This window comes from Mytilus californianus, unplaced genomic scaffold (genome assembly GCF_021869535.1).
Source record: "Mytilus californianus isolate M0D057914Y unplaced genomic scaffold, xbMytCali1.0.p SCAF_8, whole genome shotgun sequence".
NCBI classification, from domain to species: Eukaryota; Metazoa; Mollusca; class Bivalvia; order Mytilida; family Mytilidae; genus Mytilus; species Mytilus californianus.
In genome coordinates, this window is record NW_026262734.1 from 68,620,118 (window position 1) to 68,639,061 (window position 18,944).

The following is an 18,944-nucleotide window of genomic DNA, read 5'->3' on the forward strand; positions in this document are numbered from 1 at the left end:
TATAATATCAATACATGTATAATGTTTGCATGTTCACTTGTTTTTGTTAATATGCCGTTTGATTGAGTTAAGCCATTTCAATTGATATTTTATAGCGTGTCTTTCTATGTTGTGATGTTACACTATTGTTTCAGGTAGGGTGAAGGTTGGCACGTATTAAAACGTTTAAACCCGCTGCGTTTGTTTGCACCTGTCCTAAGTCAGGAACCTGATGTTCAGTGGTTGTCGTTTGTTGATGTGGTTCATAAGTGTTTCTCATTTCTCGTTCATTATATAGATTAGAACGTTGGTTTTTCCTGTTTAAATGGTTTTACACTAGTCATTTTGGGGCCCTTTATAGCTTGCTGTTCTGTGTGATCCAAGGCTCAGTGTTGAAGGCCATTCTTTGACCTATAATGGTTTACTTTTACAAATTGTGACTTGGATGGAGAGTTGTCTCATTGGCACTCATACCACATCTTCCTATATCTATTAAGCAATATTCTTGGATTTTTCTAAAATTTCTCTCTTTTCCAGAATCAGAGAATTTACATGTACCAATGGTTTATAAATTGGTGATGCTAACCTTTCTGGAGAACCGGAGCTCAACCAATAATTTTACCTTATGTTGATTAAGATTAACTTATAAAAATAATTAAAAGGACATGTGGGGTATTGTGGATTCATTTTTTTGGGGTGTACCAATTTTCATGTATTGACAAAAAATTGTAAATTTCAGGGACATTTGACTTTGTGGTTTTGTCAAAGTCTTGTTTTGTACAGATATTTACACTTCGTTGAACATTTTAATTTGAGGTTCACTACCACCCATAAAATGATCACAAAAATTGGTATGCAACGAATAATAATGATCAATCAGCAGTATATGTCAGTGAGACAACAACTTAAAGACAAAAACAACCAAAATATTCCTAGAGGGGTGTATACAGTCTTTAAATATAGACAGGTGTTTGTACAATACATTTTAAGTCTTCTTAAGTCCAGTTAGCAATACAAACAAAGAACTACAATTATTTAAATCACAATTAATATCCACACAAATACAATCCAATAAATACATTTTCAGATTTTTCCAATAAAATATCAAAATGTCAATTGCTAGTCACAATATGAACTTTTTTGTGCTCCTTAGATGTGCTCACTTACCAAAAAGCTTCATAAGTTTGACACAAAACTGATTTTAAAATATTCTTTATGTAGAAAATCTAATAATTGCATCTATCATGTATGTCATGTAAGTGTTCTGTTTATGTTTAAGTGGAATGAAAACTTGAAATTACATATTTTGTGTCCATATTTATAGTAATTATACCCACAAAAAGAAACTTCAAATTCTGCAGTCTTTAAAAAAAAAATAATTAAAAAAAAAAAATTTGATCGGTTGAATACCTGTTTGTAAGCTTGACTTTTCTTTACATCAGGAACTGGTTTACCAAGAATAGCTGCCAACCATTTGACTGGTGTCTGGAACAATTCTCCACCTAAACTCTCTATGTTCCCATCTTCAGTAAGTGAGGATCTAAATTCTCTATCCTGAAACATCAAATCCTAAGAAACTAAAGAAACAGTCTCTCCAAATAGCCTACATTGCCCAATCTTTCATCAGTAGGACATGATTATATGGCCTTTCTAAAATTTGAACAAAGCAATTTACTAAATTTTCTCAATATACCCAGAGCTGATTTTGTTGAAAACAATAATTATATGGTTTTTGCAACTTAATGCTTGCTATTACTCCAAATTGTGCCAACCACTTCATTTAGCCTACAATTTTCCTTAGAGGCATTAAAACAGTCAGGGGTACTACTGTACAAGTTATTTTTATTTACTTGAAGAACTAAATATTAATATACTTTTATAAGAAAATTTGTAAGATACTTATACAAGTGTATTTTATTTACTTGTATAGGTGAATTAATCTAATGGCTTAGTTATGCCCTTAGACATTCAGATTTTTTTTCTTATACAAGTAAAAAAGTCATACTATCTTCTTTTCTTGAGTTTATCAGGACTTCTATGCTCTAATAGAATTTTTAATTGTCTGTCCTTTGAAGATGTCTTTACTTATCATTTAATTGTAATTTCATGGACAATGAAAATCTCATTTGTCTGTTATCTTCAAAACACTGCTCATTTACAAGCCTTTAAAGGGAAACTTCGCAAAAAAATAAAAAATTGATATTATGTCCATTCTGTATAAAAAAGCACAAATTCATAAATATTAAAGTTTTATTTTGCTAGATAAGAGATCACCATCGATTTTAAATTTAGAGTATCAATTCTCTGCGTGCGGCCATTTTGACATCTTCTCGGTTTAGAAACCCCGATATATCTATAAACCACAAAGGACCAAAACCAGCAGTAACCTAACGTAGTCGCATTTATCCGACTAACTAACTTGATACGGAAAATGTAATTATTTTTTTAAATAACTATGGTCTGTCGTTTTAAAACTGTTTTTTCTTTACGAAGTTTTTGAAAGAAGAAATTTATATGGGAATTAGTCAAAAAGTCAAAGTTCAAAGTCATAAATATAAGTGTTCCGTGTAAAATCGTTTTCGAAAATCTAATTTGTTCATAATTCTTTTATGTAATAAACTTATTTAAATAAATTCGGACCTTCTCTTATCTGATCACCAGCATGGCTAAAGGAATTATTCCCTGAGGTATTGTGAGGTGACACGTCCAGGTATTCAAGCAATTTCCTGTCGGGTTTAAAAACTCTTATTACACAATTACATAAAGCATGTTCATGCTTCGCTTCACTTCTGATGGTATTGATTAGTGTACACGGCCGATAACTTGTAACTTTCCATTTTAAAACTATCAGGTGTAATATACATCTTTGTCTTGCGTGTCCGATAGTGATATACTAGTCATTACTAAACTCATATGCTTGTTTATGAATAACATTTCTAGTGTAAAGAATGATATTTATGAAAATCTAAATAATTCCAAAAAAAGATTTGATAAAATAAAAATCTATTTACATATTTTTCTAAGGGTAAATTGGGGAAAATGTAAGTATATACTCATTGTCAATAATGATGGACATTTTGAAACATGAAAAACTATTGATTTAAAAAATACGCACTTGTCGATCATTGGTTTATACGCCTACATAGAAAGTTACGGAACTATAAATAGTCGCAATTTAAAATTGTATATTGAATATAAGAAAGAACATCTACAACCAATTTGATTTAAATACAGGTCGATATCTAACTTGCTTTGGTTCATCGAAGTTATGGACATAGTAAAACACAGATTTATATTTCAATTAGATTGTTCTCGAACAGTTGAAGAAATTCGTCATCATCACAATTGTTGGGTATAATGTATATTAATGTGAACATGGTTCTTATAGAACCTTATGCCAATTTTCCTGTTCCTACATGCATGTAATATATATGCCACTGGACGTACACTTATGATCCCCAAAAGTTTATTTGAAGAAATAAAGAAACTTCACTCCGGATAGACTGATAGTAGTTGTATTAACGTCTGATCAGCTTGAGGGTTGATTAATTTATTACGTTAGCTTGTGGGGGAATAAACCATTCCCACTATTCCACTTATGCATAAAATATTGAATAAGAGTAATATAAGAGAAAATATAAATACAAAAAGTCGCATATCTGGTAAAAAAAAAGTCTCACCAACTATAGGATTTCACGTACAATTGTAATTATGATCGAAATAACGGACAGTCATTAAAATACATGCATGTACGCTTTGATAAAAAGGGGTGCCGCAGTTGCATATTATTCATCATAAATCTATTTCAAGTTTATACTTTCCTGTTATTCTTATCAGTTAACGCAGAGACATGTAACTATACATCTCTAGTTAACGACAATCAACTATATAAATATCTGAATCTGATGTGACTTACCGTTCATCTCTAGTGGTTCATCTCTTTCTTTTTTTGTTCTTCTTTTTTTTTTTATTTGGGCAGGAACATAAACATTGTTAGATATAATGTTCCCAGGTTTGAGGGAAGGGGGGGGGGGGGGTGTTGGAGGTCAAGTCTATCGAAAGTTACAAAATAAGAACGTTGTATTTATGAATTTACAAGAATTCTGTTCTTGGACGTTGTTTTCTCCTTTCTTTTTTTTTTAAGTTCAGTGATTTAAATTGAGAAAAAATCTAGTCAGAATTTAAATCGTTTCGACAATCCCCCACCTAATACTCCTCTAAAATCATGAATGGTCATGCTTCACAATCATCAGAATTTACTTTGCATTGGTACATTCTGTATCGGTAGTGATTAACCTTGACATTTCCGGGTATAACAGAGCTACTTGTATATTACTTGTATGTGGTTAGGTATATCGTCCCATGAGGTCTTACGTATACAGGTTCACATTTATAATGGTTTCTGATATAACAAGGTTTTATGACATTCACACTTCTGCATGTTCTGTATACCAGTTTCTTATCTTATTTTCAGACCGAATGAGGATGTGAAATTTTGAGTATCAAAGTATCAAATTAATTTCGGGATTTTTTTCTTTCTTGGTATTAAATCACAGAAATTTAAAGATAATACTGCTTATAGATATAAGAAGATGTGGTATGAGTGCAAATGAGACAACTCTCCATCCAAGTCACAATTTATAAAAGTAAACCATTATAGGTCAAAGTACGGTCTTCAACACGGAGCCTTGGCTCACACCGAACAGCAATTAAGCTATAAAGGGCCCCAACAAATTACTAGTGTAAAACCAGGAGTATTCTTGTCAGTTAAGACAGACATATAATCATATGTATATATATGTCTGCGGTATAGACATGGTTTATGAATGAATGATAAGTCTTACAAAGGTACAAGATATAAAGCACATTGAACATTGATTCCGCCGGTCTGTCTCCATTCAATAAAGGCAAGTTGACGTTACATCGAATCTGTAAAAAATTTTTAAACATCGTTGGTCAAATAGCTAAAGTATTTGTTGTGAGATGTAGAATATTTCAATAAGGACATTCCCGATTAGGTAAATGTAGATCGCTTTGGTCGGACCAAACTATATTAATGTAACTGATAATTTTCTCTGCACATTTAAATATTCAAGGTTACCGATGATAATTCAAAATAGCACAGTTTTTGGTTTATACGCTCGTTTTCGTGGGCCATTTTTATTTATAAAATTATTTCATTGAAAGTTATTCAGAATTCCGATGTTACAACAAAGTACTCGCCCATCTATTTAAAAACTGAGCTAACGCAAAATATAAAAAATATATATAACGGCGATTCGGGTATTTTGCCACCATATTCCTCCCCAAATAATTATTTTTTTCTGTCTCAAACCCACATTTCTCTTTTATCATTTTTTTTTATGTTTTTCAAACCAGAAAATAATTTTTGTTCTTGATTATTCGATCTCATTCCAATAAGACAAAGTTGACCTTAAATTTCCTGTCAACTTTTTAATTATCTTTCTTCAAATGGCTGAAGTATTTATACGTTGTGAGATTTAAAATATTTTGATAAGGACATTAATTCCTGAATATATAAATAAAGATCGCTTTGGACGGACCAAATTATATAATTGCAATTGGTAATTATCTATTTCAAATATTCAAGGTTACCGATTCTAATTTAAAATAGTACAATTTTTAGTTCATACACTCGTGTTTAGAATGCCATTATTATTTATTCAATTAAAATAATTCAGTATTTCATTGTTACAAAAATATTCAGCAGTCATAATTCATTTTAAACTGAGCTTACGGAAAATATAAAAATATACCACGGCTATCCAGTTATTGTGCCACCATATTACTCCCTCAAAATAATTATATTTCTTTTTTTGTTTTCTGTCTCAAACTATCACTCCCGTTTATCATTCATACGAAATGATGTTCACACCTGGAACGGTGAACCGTGACGGCTAAAATTCACTGAGTGAAGATCAAAAGATTAGAATTACAGAATGCAAACCTTTAAATACCTTGAATTCAACCACGCATTCAACAGGTAGTCACTATGTGTCACAGTACAATACACATTGTATTTACACGGTACTAGCGGAAAATGTTTGCTAGACTTAAGTAAAAGGTGAGAATACAAACATGCATTTTTAATACACTATCAGTTAAATATGTTTGTTGAAAATATCCGTCGGAAAAAAAATTCATAAAAATATTCTATTGTATGATTTACTTTTATTACTATAATGACTATAATCATATCAGAAATCCTTAAAATATAAATCGTACATTTTATTTTTAAAAGTTGCACGGCTGATCACTTTACTTTCTAAATTATTAGTTGGTTAATAGCTACGCCAAAAGTCGTCGATGCGCTTTAAATCGCGTTATTAAATGAATAACGAACAAGACTTAAATGAGATTAATTCCACTCCCGGCATGCAAAAAGACTTAAACTACGTCACAGAAGTCAGGAAGTTCAAATAAATAAAATTAATAATTCCCAATGTTCTTCTTTATTAGTTTTCATATCCAGATAAAACTTGGTGAATATGTTTTTTATGGTATTATGAACATAATAAGATGATAAGTAAAAAATCGCGAATTTTCCCTTTAAGGGGCAATTTTTGAAGGCCATGCGCAATTACTTAAGATCTTTGCGCAATTAGTTTCTTTGTTGAATTAATGCGATGAAATGTTGAACTCTAATAAAAAATTATGAGCTAACCAGAGAAAAATTGTTTAAGGCATGTTTTTACATCCTAAAACTTGAGAATTTTAGGGATTGTAAAAAAAAAATGTTTTTTTTTTTTTAAATTAAGGGGAGATTATTCAAACCTTATTAGAAAATATGAATATAACAAATTTACTTATATAAGTATATTATTATTTACTTCTTCAAATAAATAAAAATAACTTTACCCCTGACTGTGATAAATACATGTATGTGAAAATTAAAAAGAGATACTGTTGGGAGTTCCTGCAAAATGTTGCATAACTATTATTTGCTTTAACTCACTAATCACATTATATAACTCATTCTTGTTTTCTTGTTACTCCATACTCAACTTTGTTATTTCGAAACATTTTAAAGCCAGCTGTGCAACATGGGTTTTGCTCATTTTTGAAGGCTCTCCAGTGACCTATGGTTGCTTACTTATCTAATTTGTTTGGACTCTGGTTGATAGTTGTCTCATTGGCAATCATACCACATCTCCTATTTTTATAGTGATGATTTATACTAGCACTATTTCTCAACTTGCCAAAGTTGCATTATTCATAGTTACTCAAAAATTAGTTGTTTAAAACAGTACTATAAATTCAGAAGTTTTGTGATGTTTTTATTATTGCAAAACATGTGATGGGATAATTTAAATTTCTAAAAAATAAAAAGCTTTTTAAAATTTGTGAATAGTATTATTTGTATGCTCCATTTTCTAAAATCACAATCATGAACATTGAACCTCACATTTTTCTTCTTTGTTTGAAACAAGTGAAACTGCAAGCTACTGCTCACTGATGATTCCCTCGCCCAAATAATTGACAGTAAACAGGAAGTTGTTGAGTGATGAATTGGAAAATGCATCACACGGTATAGCTGACTTATATAAACCCTGAAACCAAATTTCAGAAATCCTTATGATGTAGTTCCTGAGAAAAATGCAACGGACAGATGGATGGATGGACGGACGGACGGACGGACGGACGGACAGACAGAGGTAAAAGAGTATACCCCCACTTTTTTTAATCGGGGGTATAAAAAGTTGCTATAATATATATGCATACAAAAAATTTCTAAACTTGTCAGAGCATATCAATCCTACCTTTGCATTAGCTGTCAGAATATTCCTTCCAGGTTTAATAATTCCTTTGTTAATCAGTAAATGAAGTGGTGGGTACTTTAAACCATTAAACATATCCTGGGGACCTTGCTCCTGAAAAAAAAATTACAAAAAGTCAATTTTCATAAATTAAAGGATCCAACTTCATCATTACTTAAATATCATAAAAGTACAAGTTTCAAGTGCCATGCATTTTTACAATGCTGTTTCACTTAATTAAGAATAATATACATTATAGCTGGGTTTAATTTTTCCTACAGGTCCACTAATGAGTAGTCCATGATTTCAAGGGCACCCTTTTTTATAACTTATTTTGTAGATGTTAAGATTACAAGTGCTTCATTGCTAAATTACATCAATTGTTGGTCTGAAATGTTTAAGTCTTTTGATAATAAGGCACATGGGACCATCTAGAAGTAAAATCGTTCCTTTTGTGACTGAAAAGTTTTTTCCAAAACATTTGGAAGATCAGTGGCTTTTAAGAAGTTAAAATTGGTGAACAAATTAATAAAGTTGATAACAACATTTCCATTTACTATATGGTTGCATGATTCAAGAGAAACAACTCTATCTAAGAAATTTCTATCAATATATTGCCCAAGAGGCACTTAAAACAGTTAGTCATGATAAAAGGCTTTAAGAAGTTTGTATTGGTGAACAAGTTTATAAAATATATAACTAGATTTTTGCTTTACTATACTAGCTATACTGTTGATTCAAGAGAAACAACTCCATCTAAGAAATTTGGATCAATATATTGCCCATAAGGCACTTCTTTAAACAATTACATTCAAAACATTCTGGATATTTTATACTGAAGGTAACTCTCTTGCTATACAAAGTAGATATCCCTATTAAGTATATCACACAATTAACACAGATGTTTGCATGGTTCAAGTTATCACTGTTGTTTGATTCAATATTATCATACAAGTCAAACATTCTGGGCTTTGCTCATTGTTGAAGGCCGTACCGTGACCTATAGTTGTTAATTTCTGTGTCATTTGGTCTCTTGTGGAGAGTTGTCTCATTGGCAATCATACCACATCTTCTTTTTTATATTGTTTTATATGAAGCACTTTTCCAGATTTACACATCTTTACAAATGATCAGAGTAAAAATTAAGAAATCCAATGATGTACTGTGGATTTTTATCATTTGTGGGATACTCATTTTCATGGATTTTATAGATAAAGGAGACAAAGTATTCAATGTTCAACAATATACAATTTTTCTATAGGCTTGTTTGCAGAAATTGTTAAAACCATGAAATAAAAATCCAACAAAAATTGAAAACACATTTGTTCCTCAATTTACAAAAACTGATACCCACAAAATCAAATTAATCCACAGTTGATAATTAAATTATACATAGGAAGTTATAAAATCAAAAAACAGAAAAAAAGAATTTACCAATTAGTAATGTTCCGGTCTTTAACTTTAAACAATTCTGGCCAATACTTTGGAAATTTAGACCTGTCATTACGATAGTATAATTCATACATTCAAAATTCCCCTAATTGATAGGAATGATATTGAAACCCTGAACCTCCTCACAATATATTTTCTATGAATTAAATTTGTTATTTTCAACTCACTTTCTTCACATTTCATGATGCAGCAAGATTTTACTTTAAAATTAATCCACACTATTCCTTTAAAAAAATGAATATGGGAGGGTAGGATTGAATTTTTTTTGGACATTGATGGTGGTAATACGTACGTCCATTTGATGCATACAAAATAACTCTAATTAATAGGACAAATATAGCAAATTTTTGAATACTCAACCTGTGTTGATGGTCTTGTGACAGGAAAATGTTCAGTAAAAGCTGACCTGAAAGTGGCAAATGAGGCTATGCTTGGAGATATATCATTACCGGTATGCCCTTCTCTTGGACTCAACTGTGGTGTCTGAAATGATGCAGAAGTTATAAGCTACATGAAAAATCAGAAGTTTGTTATCTTTTTCTTCTAATGAGAAGAATCTAATTCCAAATAACTCTCAACTGCAACAAAGAATGCTTCCATAAGAATCTTATATAATTAATAAAAGAAATCCATGGCAAAATATCATGTTTTATAATCAGTGATAATGGATATTAAACATTCTATAACAAAATCATTGTAATCATCACCAATTGTTTGACAGGGATACATCCACAATGCTACATAAAGAATGAATTTTTCTTTACACAGCATGAATATTTACTTTTAAATTCATAGTTTTAGACTGAAAAGATCAAAAGGTTTCATAGAGATTTCTTTTTAAATCGGGTAAATTTATCAGAAAAATTATGAAAGCAGATTTGTGCCTTAAATCTTTATTGCAGATTTTTTAAAAAAAGTTGTATTTCAAGACATTCCATCTAGAAACCAACATTCTGATGAAATTTCAACCTTTATACACCTGTTGTGTGTTATAAATGCTTCCTCCACAGCCTTGATATACAAAACCCCCATTCAGGCCCTGATTTTCAACCTAGGATACCTGTGACCCTGTCTTACCAGTACATGTACCAGACCTAGAGACAGCACTGCCCATGTTTAATACAAATATTCCTGTAAAACTAAAGAGAGATTTCATCTAGAAATAAAGATTTTAAGAATTTCATACATGAATATTTTTTTTTAACAACTTTAACCTCAACCTTTAACCAGCTGACTTTAAAATCAAAACAGTTCATTCCTTTCAAACTTTCAACCACTTTCTTAAGTTTTATTAAAATCCAGCAAGTCTACCTCAGTATAATCACAGAAACAACAAATTGTTCATAATATTTGTATATTTTCAGTCTATTTTTACGGAACTGTGACCTTGAAATTTGACCTAAATACCTTTCCATATACTTTCTATTTAAACAAGTTTCATTGTTAACCAACAAAGGAAACTTAAGTTATTACATGAAAACTAATTTATTCCAAATATTGTCTCTTCTTTAATAGTAAAAGCGACCTTCAATTTTGATCCATTGACACCTAAATAAATAGGCTTACTCCCATTTCCTTCATCTTCCATCTGAGTTTAAGTTTTGTTCTAGTTACACAACTTGGTTAACTGAAGATTTCATCAACAAAGCTTCTGTTTTAAAAAAAATATATTTTCAGTAAGAGATACTTTGAACTTTGAACCTTCCAGAAAAAAATTCTGGGGCACATAAAAAATTGGTGTTGATGATCAATCTACAGTAGCCTCAATGTGGTCCTTTAAATTCATACACATCTTTTTTAAATATTTGACAATTAAAAACTTCGCATATTATAGTATGGATACTTGTCTATCTTTAAAAACCATGATTAGCTATAGATGGTTTTTTTTTCATTTTTAACTGTTAGCATGTTGAAGGTCTCATTAACTTTATTCCTATATTCAATTTTAACTTTTTACATAATTGTATTGGCCAAATTACCTTGTTCTGTTCTGCTCTGTAAAGTCTTTCATGTTCTAACTGTGTGCTATCTACATCAATATATGAAGGTTTGGTCCCTGATGGCTTCTCGCTGATGATCTTCATAGCCTTGTCAATAACTTTTCTCATCATTTCATTATGTGTCTTCCCATCTTCTCTCATTTTGTTGTAACTTTTCTTTTTAATTTCATTAATATATATTTTTTCAGAAGTAAGTCCTCCATGGAAGTTTTGGTAATCTGTATTTTTATGATTTGCATTAGGTGTAGTTGCTCTGATTTTTTTCCCTCCAGCAGTGGTAAATTTCTTTCCCACACAAGCCATTTCACGTTTCCTATTAATTTTATTGAATATTTCATTTCCTTGACTATATGTGAGTTTTGGTGCTTTAACCCATCCTGTGTTTGTCTTTTTAACCACCTCAGCATGACTAGCTCCTCCAGTGGTCCTTCGGTTATCTCTTTCTTTATCCCTCACCTTGTTGGTTATAATCCTTCCAGTGTTTATTCTACCATCAGTGTATGAGTCTCCAATATAAGGAGCTCCAACCTCTTTCATCTCTGTATTTGTTTGTTTGTCTGCTGTACTGCCCTGATTATTCCCTTCTGTATCTCTAACACCTTGACCTTGAACTCCTCCTGAGTCCTCTCTAACATCCCCTCTTGTATTTCTTACATATGTTTTGCTTACTTCCACATCCATGTCAATATCATTTTCAATTTCTATAACTCCTGGCTTTTTAACTGAGTTGAATGGCACAGATAAATAAGCTAAGGTATTTTTCTGTGTAATATCTGGTCTCACCAATAGTGACAAGCTTTCATTAGAATCTGTGTTTTGTGATAAAACAATTGGAGAAGATGGTGGCACTACAGTAACTTTTTCTGCCGGTTTACTTTTGTAGTTTTCATAATCAAAACTTGATTTGTCTACATTCTGTAAGACTGACATGTGCTGAACAGGTTGATTTAATAAATCTTGCTTGACTAGACAGCCTTTATCAAAATTCCCTTCATCTGAAAACTTCTTCTGTCTTATTTGTAAATCTGATTCACAGCATAGCTCATCATGTATTTCTAGCTGCTGAGTTTCTCTGACAGTTTTTATATCTTTGGACCCTGCTTGCTTCATATAGTACATGGAGCCCTTATGCAAGGGTATGCTTGTTACATTGAGTCCTGTTCTCTTCAAACTACTTTCAATTCCATCTCTCTCTTCATTTCTTGCATCCATATCCAAATCTTCACTACATGTTGGCTGTGTCACATTTCCATAAGTCCCATTGTCTTCCATTTCAGAATACAGTTCTCTTGTCCCATTGAAGCTTATGGTATAATTAGGATCCTCTGTTAAAGGTTCAATATTTATAGAGCCTCTGTCATTCCACGATTTCTGAGCTGAATGATTGAAATTCTGTTCCTCTACGAATTTCTTGTTTCCTGTTCTGTTGGAAGTGGCAGCAACCTTCATACTTGTTACATTTTCAATAGATTTTGTAATATTAGTGTTCAACCCACCAACCATCTTTACTTTTTCCCTGCATTGTTCATCTGCAGTATTTGGCACAACAGGAAAGCTCTCCTTCAAATTTGTATCCTTTTTCATCAATCTGGTTATTTCTTTATGTTTCTGAAAAAGTTTAAATAGTGATTCCTGTCTAACACTCAGTTCTTGTAAGCTATGCTTTAATGCAATTTTTTCACTTTTTAATTTTCCACTTCTTTTAATGTCAATTGTTATTTTGTTTCTTTCAACTTTATGTCTTTCTGCTATCCTTATAAGCATACTTTTGATTGCATGAAGTTTCTGCTGTATTACATCAGTATCTGAAAGAGACAAAACTTTATATCAGGGTCGAATCCAAGGGGACTCAAAGCATGCATGGATATTAATAAAAGTAGGAGTAGGGTCATTTAGACAATGACAAACAACACTATGAAACCAAAATGGAAATCTAAGATCAATTTACAGTCTTCGGTGATATACATACATGTATATAAGTGAGGTAAAACTCTCAATATTCATTCAACATTTTGGGGTAGTTTCACCAGGTATACTGTGTCTCCATTAGTATTCATGGGATAGCAATTCTCATGGATTTTCGTAGGAATAGGTGTTACTCACCGTGAACCACTAATTTGAATACTCAATGAAGAATAAATTTTCGATAGCCTTGCTTACAGAATTTATCAAAACCATGAAATCTGATGTCCACAAAAATACAATCCCCCCTTCCAAAAAATCAATAAGCATGAAAATAAAGGAAGGCACATGTACAGCATGTAAATCCAAGGTAAATGTAAATGTGAAATCTTATAAGATTTAATAGAACATATGGGACATCTTTGCCACTATGTATGCCACATGTCTGAGCATGAATAATAAACACAAATAGAAATGAGGAATTATTTCAGAGATCTTTCAAAGAAAGTATATAAAGACTTACCATGGAAAGAAAAGAAAAGAAAATAATTGAAAAGTGGTGACAAAAACTAAAACTGTAAATTCAGAAATTATTGCAATGTTTTTATTATTGCAAAAATCGTAACGGGAAATGTTTCGCCCAAAAAAAAAAAGTAACTTTTTGAATTTTAATAGCATTATTTTATGCAGGATTTTCTGAAATCCCAATAATTTATCTCACATTTATTTAAATTTTTCAACAATTGCAATTATAGTTGCAGGCAATAATTTCTGAGTTTACAGTATTTTATTCTGGTACCTTGTGCAGATGTTCTTGCTGATACACAGGATAGTTTCTTTTGAATTTTATTCTGCATTTTTTCAACTTTACACAAAATGTCTTCTTCTTTTTTCTTGTACTGAAAAAGAGATGGACATGTACATGATGTATGTTTTACCATTTACCAAAAAATGAAACCCCCAACCCTCCCATTAACAGAAACTTCTTTTGTTTTGAAATTTAAAGAAGATGACACTAATTCATTTTAAACAGTAGATTTCCAGTTATTTCCCGAAGTATGTAATTGGTTTTCATTCATATTACCAGACCAAGTGAGCTAAAAGGTACAATCTTAATCCATGGTATCCGAAAGTTACATGTTGTCCAGACACACGAATACCGGGTAAGCTAAAAAGGTGCACTCTAAATCTGTTGTATCCTAAAGTCACATGTAGCCCAGACACACTAATTGAACTGCTAAATGTTAATTTTACAGATACTTACATTGTTATCATTACTGTCATTGATGTCTCCTAGTGATGATATACTCGATGTCGACTGAGAGGGAACTTTATTTTCTAATAAATAAAATAAAATTTTATATTACATCTAATATATAATAAAACTAAAGATTGTGAGAAAAAAGCAACATGTGCTCCAAAAATTCCAAAAAATATGACATTGCTCTAATCATGGAAGTAATATTGAAAGGAATAACAACGTCGTCACTTTAAAGGTTTCATCTGCGTGACCGCCCATCTTTCGATAACTCGTTAATTGATTTAATATCTGGCATGGTAGTTGATTCTCCGCATGTGATCGATCAAATCACTGACACTTTTCGGTCATTTTCGTGTTCACGGAAAACTATGAACAGACAAGTTTTTGTCGTATATACGTGCGAAGTAACCCGAATAGTCCATTCGTTACATTCCATTGATGTACGCTGCCGAATAGAGTCATTCGTTCAATTTTTATTTTAGTCCAATTTTCCTATTTCTGGTTAGTTCGATTTTAATAGTACCGACAGCTATCACATATGAAATTGTAGAACAAGGCTGGGTCATTTTCAATTTTAATATTTACAGACAGTTAAAAGGCCATTTCCGTAAGTTAAGAAGATGATTGTACAAAAAATACGTTTGGACTCCCTTTTATTAAATACGAATAAGTGTAAGTCTTTCGTGTATTAGTCAATTAAAATATCACAATTCTAAACGGTTCTATCCTTTAATTTATAGTTCTTGATACATAAAATAATTCGTGTAAAAATGAATTTGCCGTAAGACAGATAGCGTCAAGCTCATTTTGTCGGTTTGTTTTAATTTTTGCTGTAGCTTGTTATATTAATACAAGTATTCCACAATAAACACTTCTTAAAAAAATATATGTTTACGAACATATCATCCCTATTTTGGCTGTCCAGTTTCAATAATGTAATCAATGACATTTATGACATATACATAAATTTAGAATATTTCTCGATAAACTTTGCACATTTCAACAGTAAAAAAATCTATGTCTAGATTTGTCTACATTATTTTGTTAAACATCATGTGAAACCTGATCAATTCATCAGTATTTAACTGTTTTACTCGGGATCAGCTTTTAACCGGAAAATACTTTTAGAACAGTTTAAAACAAAAGGTAAAAAGCAAAAATATGCGAAATTAAATACAATTTTCCATGTTAAACTGTTGTAGGTTGAACAATTCTCGTCCGTTTTTCAAGTTTTTTACATCATACGACTTCTTTCTGAAGGTAGAGGTTTTATATGATACAGCGCCACCGTCTTATTAATAAACCTCGGATTTCACACAAGTGCTTTATAATTACCGGACTCAATAAAATCACGTGACTGATAAGAAATTCCAGATGCCATTTTACAACCGCGGTATCACAGATAGTAACCAAGGGGGTCTTGCCGCTGAGACTATAATTGGATAAAATCATATGACTTTAGTACAGAGCTCTGCAGGCTGTTAATACATACTAATTAGTCGTTGTTATTCCTTTTAAATATTACTTCCATGCTCTAATTAACTTAATTCAGAAACAATAAATTCTGGAAAATTTCTATGCGTCAGGGGACATAACTCCAAATGATTAAAGCTGTAAAGTTGAAAATTAACCTTTAAATATCATGGATTTTATCAGGATGTTTTGAGAATGGTCCATTAAATACATTTTGGGGAAGATTTTACACCTTAGTCAGATTATTTGGGAATCATTTCGCTATGCTTCTGACTTCTTGGAGCCTTTAGTTAATTGATTCAATTTTCTTTTGTATATTTTATTCTGGCTGATGATTTCTTAATATGAATTGAAACCATTATTGTTTATAAGCATTATCGATAAAGCAGTCAAAATTTATAAAATAAGACATATTCAAACTTATTTCTAAGTATATATAATAAGTATGTTACCGAAATTTCTAGCAAGAAGCCTAATTCTAGGCACATCACGATCTACTCTCATAGGGATTTGCGAATAAACATTTGTAAAGATATGTAGTAAAACAGATAAAATTATACTATATTTATAAAACACAAATGGACAAATTGAATATGTATCATGTGTTCATTTATATATATATAATAGACAGTAGTCATTTTCTTTTCAAATATGTGAAATAGCCAATAATAATCCATAAATAGACGGGGAAAACCCGCTATTATTGCAAAAAATATCAACAATAATAAGAAAAACGGAAAAACTAAAGAATAGGGACAACAAAGAGAACCTTAACCAACAAGTTTCTACCTTTAACTAGACTTTATAACTCACTGATCTTAACCATGTTAACCTCGCTGCTACCAACTTATACCTACTTTTACACATATTGCCTACTAAGTATATATAAAGGGACAAGCCCTGTGTGTCTGTTGTACCGATGTGTATCATATGTTCATTTATATATATATTATAGACATTTAAATTGCAACCCATTGGTAGCCGACAGTTTTCGTCGATGTGTTGATGTCAGTCACACATAACAGATTTTAAGGAGGGGTTCGATTCCCAATGAAGGCATATGAAAATTACAAAAGTTAAAGGTAAGTTTTTAAATTAATTCCATTAGTGAACAGAAATCAGTAAATAAGCCAATTCAAACATAATGAAATTAGACACACAAAGGAAACAATTAAATATAATTTGGTGAGCTCAGTTTTAGGAAGCATTGCTTCTAGAAAAAGGAATCCACGGTAAATGAATAGGCTGACGTCACGACAATGGTTTAAATATTATAAGATTACAGACCAAAGACCAAATTATTCTTTCATATACAAGCTGAGTAATTTTTTATGAAAGTTACAGACAGACCACCTTCTCCTGCAGAAAAAGATACAATAGGAAATGGCAGAAAAAATAAAAAGACCTTAAGGGCTTATGCTACAGTAGCAAGGGAAGATAATAGTGCATCCAAATTTAACCAGATGTTTCCACAAAGTTGCTACTACTACTAGCATCTACTATTTTTGGAAAAATCTTTAACCTCATCAAATTGGTTGTATACATTTGAAAGCATTTTCAATGGAAAACAAACAGTTGGTTTAATTAAGCACCAGTAATCTACTGAGGCCCAGGGCACAAAATTTGATGCACATGAAGACTGCTTACTTTCTATCATCAATAAATTCAAAGAAGACAGTAATTCATATAGTGTTTGATGTCTGCAAAACGATGTTGCATTAAGAATACACTACAATGTAATTTAGAGCCAAAAAGAATGAACAACAATAAAAGACACAAACTTTATCCAAATACTCTAAGGTTCATTCAGGCCAACTTTGGTTGAAGTTGGTCTAATGATTTCAGGGAAGATCTATGAAAAATTAACACGGACAGCGGAGGGATGGACGGATGCAAAAGTTCACATGGCCTTTTTTTAGGCCAAATGAGCTAAAAATACGATGATTTCCTGCTATTTGAATTGATGAAAGTAACTTGGTAGATGAATCCAGGAATAAATATATGACATATTTGTAAGCCCCTACACAAAGGATCATTGAGCAAAGGTTTTGTTGAAATTAGTCCAGTGTTTTCAGAGCAAGGCAGACTCCTAGTGATTTCAAGAGCTCACTAGAACACAGGCCAAGATGAGCATATTTTCAAAAGGAACCATTTCGAATGAAAGCAATAAACTGCCTATATATATTTTATCACAATAAACTAGACTTAATTCCTGAAAGATACCTTGAAAATGGTTAACTTCACACTGTTTCAAACCTGGCAAACATGTTTCCTGTGACTCAGTTATTATCCCAATACTGCTAGTGACTCTATCTGGACTATGTGCTCCAACCGTACTGTGTGATATAAGGCTGACACTACCTCCACCATGGGACTTCTGTGAAATAAGTTTGATTTTCTTTCCATCAGAATGTGGGATATTATCATCTAGAGGATCATTCGTATCAGCTATTTCTCTTATACAGCCATCGTCTGACAAACTTGATTCAGTAACTTTGTTTTCTTTCAAGTTTTTTCTTCTATCAACTAGAATCTCTTTCCATTCATCTACTTTTTCACTAAATGGTATTACAGAAAAATTCAATGCCTTGCTTCTGTTGTTTGTTGTTAGCAATGACTGAGAGACTGAGCTTGCATCAGAAGCATCATCTTCCTCCTGTAAGAGAATGTATTGCTGTTGCTTAAATTTCTGATGTTATGATAGTGGATTAAAATATTAATTAAAATAACATATCTTTTTATATTTGGAGTAATGAATAGGTAAACTCTTTGTGCAAGCTGCTGATTACTTCATTATTACTTTAAAGATCAAACAGTGTTTGTCTAGTACAAAGCAGGGTTAAACATGCATACAACATTAACATGTCCTTGTCCCAATATCCATTAAGTACTTGACACTGGACATTAAACACCAACCCATCAATGAGAAGCATTAACCAGTGTTTCAATGAAAAAAGACAATGTTTGATTAATATCTTTATTAAAACATGCCCTTTTCATGTTATCATTTCACACATTTAATGCCGTTTTCAGGATTGGCACCCTGCCCTTTTGAAACCCTAACTGGAACACTAATTATGGTTTGGATATCTAAGAGTA

The 18,944-nt window shown here is 31.6% G+C and overlaps 1 protein-coding gene across 3 annotated transcripts in view; it reads right to left on the reverse strand.

Moving 5' to 3' along the window:
• Positions 1-18,944, reverse strand: part of LOC127713000 (uncharacterized) — a 51,079-nt gene that overhangs the window by 8,494 nt on the left and 23,641 nt on the right. For all 3 annotated transcript variants that reach the window (XM_052219588.1, XM_052219589.1, XM_052219586.1), the window contains exons 5-11: positions 18,069-18,501; positions 14,376-14,449; positions 13,911-14,010; positions 11,189-13,014; positions 9,570-9,692; positions 7,761-7,871; positions 1,390-1,533 (exon numbers count right to left, since the gene is read on the reverse strand). In XM_052219588.1, coding sequence (XP_052075548.1) covers positions 1,390-1,533; positions 7,761-7,871; positions 9,570-9,692; positions 11,189-13,014; positions 13,911-14,010; positions 14,376-14,449; positions 18,069-18,501 — 2,811 coding nt within the window. The remainder of the gene's footprint in view (positions 1-1,389; positions 1,534-7,760; positions 7,872-9,569; positions 9,693-11,188; positions 13,015-13,910; positions 14,011-14,375; positions 14,450-18,068; positions 18,502-18,944) is intronic.